This window comes from Galeopterus variegatus, unplaced genomic scaffold (genome assembly GCF_000696425.1).
Source record: "Galeopterus variegatus unplaced genomic scaffold, G_variegatus-3.0.2 Scaffold190, whole genome shotgun sequence".
NCBI lineage: Eukaryota > Metazoa > Chordata > Mammalia > Dermoptera > Cynocephalidae > Galeopterus > Galeopterus variegatus.
The window spans coordinates 313,865-320,869 of NW_007726301.1; the positions used below are offsets into that span (position 1 = coordinate 313,865).

A 7,005-nucleotide genomic window follows, 5' to 3' on the forward strand; every position below is an offset into this window, starting at 1 on the left:
GACTTCTCTGCATCAGAGACTGTAGCAATAAATTTCATTTTCTTTGTAAATCACCCAGTTCCATGTATTCTTTTATGAGCAACACAAAACGGACTAATACACCACTTGAAAACTTCTATGCATGGGACTCAGTCTTTATGAAGTAACCCATTTCACTTTGTCCTGCTGTAATGACTAGTAAACTCCTTCTCACATGGAGCCTCTTTTCTCTAACATTTTAGTCTGGAACATCTAGATTGCTTACTCACACTGCCCGCATTCTGGTAACCTCCTACCGTCTACTTTGTTATTCACTGTGGAGACTGACCTAATAAAAAAAATCCATTGATAAACAGAAGACTTCAATTTTAAGGTTGCCACTTTGGCAGTTTTCATGAGCATGTTTAATTTTAAAACAAGAATTTCTGAGGATAACAGATCAACTGTAAAACCACTAATTTTGTGAATTTTCCGAGCTAGGAAAACATACCTTGAGATGTCTGTAAACAATTAGATATGGAATCTGAGCTGCATGAAACTTACATCAAAGCTAAATTATGCTGATTTAAGAGAAATAGTTATCCTTTTGGTTTTCCTCTTCAGTCCACATGTAACTAGTTTTGCAAAGAAAACCTGAATTTTAAACAGGTTTCTGAAAGCACTTGGTTGTGTGTTTCCAGAGAAACATTAATGTGATCAAGTGTATTAAAAAAAAACTGAATTGGTTAAACCAGACATTCTTTTAAAAAGTTCTGCCATTTTATATTATTTGTATATTAGACATAGAATCTATACTAACGTAAGTAGGGTACGTGTAAACACTATTCCCTAGTTTAAATTAGAAGACCTATTTTTTAAAAATGTAAGTGAGCAATATACATCTCTCCAAGTGACACAAAATAAACATGAGCATGTCTGTCAGGTGGAAATTATTGTGCTGTATTCCTTATTATAAAAATAAATGGCATTCACATACACATCTACTCCCTCTTTCTTAATAAGTTTTCCTAAGAATTCTTAGTTGTTCGGTGCAGAACAGCAGTTGTGTCCACAGTTGTGCTACAATGCAAGTGTGAGAAGCAAAATAGTTGTTCTATTCAAGAAGCTAAACCTGGTTTAATGTCTACTTTTCATGCAACCGAAGGATACTTGACTGAACTGACAGAGTAAACCACACTTGGCATTGTGGAGATGCCAACAAGTCTTAAGATGGTGAAGTACAAATGAAGACCTCCTCCCCTCCCCTCCCCAGCTAATTCCTTTTAAGCCATCAGTACCTCCATGAATTTTGATGTGGCATTGAGCATACAGGTCTTGTGCTGTTCACCCCTGTATTCAAAGGGCACCATGACGAAGCCGATAGCTTCAGGGATGGCCAGGATAAAGGAAAGGACCCAGATGGAGACAATTTCAATGGCAGTAATCAAGGGAATCCCAATTCCCTGAACACGACTCCAGGAGGCAACTGCTCTGTACCTGAAACAAAAGGGATGAAACCAAATTGTTGGACATTTTAAATTTATTTCAATTAAACAAAAATTTCAAGTTCTGGAAAGCTCTTCCTCTTGGCCAGTGACTGACTATTGGCTTTTGAAGAATTTTCTGAGTCTTGGTGTGAAAAACAAGTTGGGAGTTCCACGCATTTGTAGATTGATTGCCCAGCAGGTGTGAGTCTGCGATCTTTATTTGGGGTCTAGCAAAATCTCAAGAGAGTCTAGAGTGGCAGCAACAGATAAGTGTGCCTGTGTTTTTTTAAGCTGGTGGAAGAGGTGGTGAAGGCTGCTGGTACTATTATGTTATTCCTCTTTACATATTGAAAAAGAAAACTTGAAACAGTACCTATGAAGTGGATCTAGATACCCTTGAGTGAACAGTGACCATAGACATTGCATCATTTCCTCCCTTCTTCTACTCTCAAAATATGATCCCAGTGGGCTTGTACCACATGGCAATAAAAGTAAATAGATACGTCAAAGAATGACTATATCTCTCCCATTATGGTCCTGTGCTAGAGTATATAAAACCGAGTTAAGATATCTTGATTCCTAATCTTTACAGCTTACAGTCTAACGCATCATTTCCTCCCTTCTTCTACTCTCAAAATATGATCCCAGTGGGCTTGTACCACGTGGCAATAAAAGTAAATAGATACGTCAAAGAATGACTATATCTCTCCCATTATGGTCCTGTGTTAGAGTATATAAAACCGAGTTAAGATATCTTGATTCCTAATCTTTACAGCTTACAGTCTAACAAAATAATAGTTCATACAGAATATAGGCTATAAATGTAACTGAATAATTATGTCAATCAAGAACTATCTGACATTAGGAATTATGCGTACCTTATTATACCTTATTTCTTACTTTACTTTTTTTTCATGATAATAGCCGTATTTAAATGTTAAGTCTAAAGAAGGTTTGGTTTAGAAACTCTATGCTCTTTGACCTGATGTGATGGTCTGATGCTAACTGCATTCAGACTTACTATAAAGAAGAAACCTGTGATGTGGCATGGTGTTTTTGTGGCTTCATTCTTGACATTTTTTTTGCTGTTGTAATGGAAAGGAAACATTTTCTTTTTATAGCTTTTATTAGATAGTGCCAGCAGAAAGCTGTAAAACAGACCAAGGCACTGGAGACAGGTGCACATGGGTTAGCAGGACATGCAACTTAATGTAGAAGATTAATCAATAAAGTCCAGGCAACATACAAGCTACCCATATCCAAGATGAGCCCCTATCACTTATATTTAGTGTATTGTCCCAGTGTGTCTACACAGTACATCTGTGGGCACACAAGTCCTAGGAATTACACTGCCTAGTTCTTTGCTGGGAATTGCCTGTAGATTAGAGCCTATAGATTTGGGTATGTTATGATGACACCACATGGCATATATACAGCACATTTTTCTGAAGAAATGTTTTGCAAAAGATTTTTAGGGTAAAAGAGATTGGTGTACAATAAAAGTCTCTAAAAAAGTCCAGATTAGTTTGGAATGGAATAAAATACAACTATGCAAACAGACCAAGAAAATCCTTTTACGATATAGCCAAGATTGCATTTTTAAATTTATGGTTATTTCCAGTGGGATAAAGACTGCGGTTTATTTTGCTTTCCATTTCTGTTTACTTTTCTTTGTTACCTTATTAGACTGGCAGGCTGATATCCAGTAAAAGCTAAAAGGCATGGAGACGGGATGTCTATATCTCAAGGCTGTCAACTGAATTACATTTATTTCTTTTCTCCTTCCCTCAGTGCAGTTACCAGGAACAGTGATTTCAATAAAACACCTTTATTTATCATCAGAGTAGGAAAGCCAGATTTCTTAGCCAGAATTTGAGATGGAAGGTGGTTCAAGTAAGAAAATATGGCCAGCATGTTCTTATAATGAATATATTCACAGACCAGCTTCATTTTATAATGTGCCATGAGTTCCCAGAATATTACACACTCATAATCCAATGTAAATTCAACATTTTAAAATAAATAGAAGTATTTTTTTAGTCTCTAGTTTAACAAATGATTCATAATCAGTCTGCTCCATTAACCCACATCACTGAGAATTATAATATTTTCCATTTGCAATCATGCTGATCTTGATAATATCTCCATGTTGTAAGGAAAAAAAAACCCTAACAGCAATTAGAAATAATCATTTGTGAAGATGGAGGTGAGGAACGGTGTGGAAAATATGAAATACCACATGTTTCAAAACTAAATTCTATTAGGAATATAATAACACAAATATGCTCTCACTAGGTGTTGTTATAAATAGCCTTCAGTCAAGTCAGTGTATATATAGTCATGCGTTGCCTAACGACAGGGATACATTTTGAGAAATGTGTCGTGAGGCAATTTTGTCATTTTACAAACATCATAGAGTGTCCCTACTGAAACCAAGATGGTGTAGCCTACTACACACCTAGGCTGTATGGTAAAGCCATTGTAATCTTATGGGACCACCATCGTATATGCAATCAATTGTTGACAGAAATGTCGTTATGTGGCACATGACTGTATATGACATCCTCACCAATATCAAGACTTGCGGATAGAATTTTCTATTGAGGTTCCAGAAATAATCCCTCCCTTTTGAAATGCTTTCTTCACTTGGCTTCCACCACATTCTCGCAGTTTTCCTCCTGCCCTAGTAGCCACTTCTCATTTCCTTGGCTGGACCCTGCTCTCTCTTCAGATTCTTAGCATTGGATTTCTCCTAGTGCTTAGCCCTTGGGCCTCTTTTCTATCTGCACTCTCTTGGTGATATCATCCAGTCTCATGCTTTCGTGTCATTTAGACTATCTATATGCTGATAATCTCCAAATTTATAACTCTAGCCTGGAACCTCACCTCTAACTCTAGACTTGTGTAAACAACTGCCTACTTGACAGCTCCACCAGGACATCTAACAGGCTCTCAAACATCCCAAACCAGACTCCTGGTTTTCCTTCTCCCCAAACCTGTCCTTTCTCCAGTCTTTACCCATTTCAGCCCCCAAAACTTGGCATTAGCCTTTGTTCCTCTTCCACCACACATCCAATCCTTTAGCAAATCTTGCAACTCCTTCTTTCATGATATATTCAAATACAACCACTTCTCACCATCTCACCTGTTTTCCTGCATGGATTCTTGCAATAGCTTCCTAAGTGGTCTCCCTGTGTCCACCGTGCCTTGTCACAGCCTACCTTGAACACAGTGACCAGAGTGAGCCTACTCAGTCAGATGACAGTGCTCCTCTTCTCAAGACCTCTCAGTAGTTTTCCACCCCTATGGGAGGACACACATGTATCCTCAGAGCTGCTTCCTCACTTCTTTCAGGTCTTCACTCAATTGTATCTTTCCATGGAAGTTGTCCCTGGATGTCCTATATAAAACTGCCAACTTCCCCTCTAGAATTACCCTGTCCCACTCACCCCGATTTATCTTTCTCCACAGCACTTACTACCATGTGACCAACCACATATTTTATTCATTTATGTAGTTTATTGTCTACATCCACCCACCATTTAGAATATAAGCTCCATGACATTTTGCATTTTGTCACAATACCTAGAAAGGTAGGTGCCAAATAAATATCTGTTGAAATAGTTGTTGTACTTTGTTTGTTTCCTTATCATGTATCTATCTTACTTTATTGGCCAAAGCCAATATCACACTACATTCTGAACATTTTCCAGTTTTTCAGGCTAGTATTAGATTAGGCAACAGATAAAGAGTGAATACTTTTAGAAACCGAGAATCAAATAATTTAAAAACAAGGAGGGACTTCTGGGCTGATCTTTCTCCCTCTTGTGTTCCAGTTGGGGGCCTGAGCACTGGGAACCCAAGGACCAATGTGTTCTCACATCCCTGCCTGGTCTCCAGTGAATACAATGAGCCTGGACCAGGGCTCTGATCTGCTAATGCTCAGTGGAGTCTTTTTCTATTACATTATTTTGTACCCTGTCACAGGAAATGCCAAAATAAAAGTATAAATTATATGTTTTGCTCTTCTGAACAAGATGGCAAAATTGACGGTCCCCAGCATCACTCTCTCCCACAAATCAACCAACTTGCACCTATAAAAAAGCAACAACAGCCAGGCTGGGGCTGCTAGGGCTCAGGGGAAGAGGAAGAGAGACCTACAGAGGGCATGAAGGTGGGAGAAGCCACGATAAGAGAAAGAAAAAACTGCTCCAACTGTTTGAAGTCCTGGCTGCATCCAGGCTGGAGCTGCTGAGCACACAGAGCAGGAGCTGGCAAAAGCCGCAGCTGTGCCCTTCAGATGAAGTTGCTTGGAGGTGGCAGGGGAGAAGAGGGCGTTGGTGGCCCCCAGGCCAGCAAGACCACTAATACGGTTCCCGTAGACCCACCTAGGAGTGAGGAGCCAGAACAACTGAAAAAAAGCTCAGAGGCTGGTGAGTCACAGCAAGGGACTAGAGCATGGCCTGCCCCATGGGAAGTGTTTGGAACACAGTGTTGGCTGGGGGAAAACTGGGATACAGCAAGGACAGCTGATCTGACCCCCAATCAGCACAGAACCACTCAGAGGAGATTGGTCAGGAATATAGAATTGCATGGGGTGCAGATGGATGAAAAGACTCAGGCCCAGACCAGAGTTTCTATACAACCCAGGTACACCAGATTTCAATAACCTGGAAGTTCCTATAAAGTCAACCATTAAAACCTGAGCTGCACAAAAAGCCTTCCCTAGGGAATCAGCAGCAAAGCAACAATTTAGCTCAACCACAGAGCTCAAGTACTGGTCTCCATAGGAAGTTCCCCCATTTTAGAAATAAGCAAAGGACAACAAATTAGCTCCAGTGCATGGTTTAAGTGGTGGGAAAAGCAAATAATCCAACACAAAACTGGGAGAAAAAAACAAAGTACCCACAACCAGAGACAAAGTTTGATATTAACTACTAAAGGTCTTATTTCACCAAAGAAAACCTATAACACCCTGAAGGACTGGAAGTCCCTTGGGCTACCAAGTCAGAAAGGGGGAAAGGCTGGGGGCCTCAGCTATGCTCCTGGACACCCACAACCAGTCCTGAGGGTGGGGGCTGAGGGCCTCGGCCACACCCCCCTGACACATACAACCAGCCCAGTGATGACCACCAAGCTGCAGCAAGAAGGGCCCTGGGTTCATGAGCTAGGGTGGTGGGTGGGGGGAGAGGGCTTCAGCCACAACCCCCTGACATCTGCACCCAGCCCAGCAATGACCAAGACACCACTGGAAGCCCCCTGGTGTCCCCTGTAGCTTCAATCCCATCCCTCTCCTTCCTCCTTCTTCCATGTTATTTCCTTCCCCTTTCCCCTCTCCCCCTCCCTCCCAACTGCTCCGCAACAACATCCTAGAATGTAAAAAAAAAAAGATGTTTTATTTATTTAAAGATATTTGTTACTGGGGCCTGCCCGGTGGCGCACTGGATAGTGCGCCGCTTGGGAAGCGCAGCGGCGCTCCCGCCCGAGGGTTCGGATCCCACATACGGACCGGTTCCCGCTCACTGGCTGAGCGAGGCGCGGGGGCAACACCGAGGGCTGC

The 7,005-nt window shown here is 41.1% G+C and overlaps 1 protein-coding gene across 1 annotated transcript in view; it reads right to left on the reverse strand.

The window, feature by feature from the left end:
* Positions 1–7,005, reverse strand: part of EDNRA (endothelin receptor type A) — a 57,471-nt gene that overhangs the window by 10,420 nt on the left and 40,046 nt on the right. Inside the window, exon 3 of the mRNA XM_008564703.1 lies at positions 1,257–1,455. Coding sequence (XP_008562925.1) covers positions 1,257–1,455 — 199 coding nt within the window. The remainder of the gene's footprint in view (positions 1–1,256; positions 1,456–7,005) is intronic.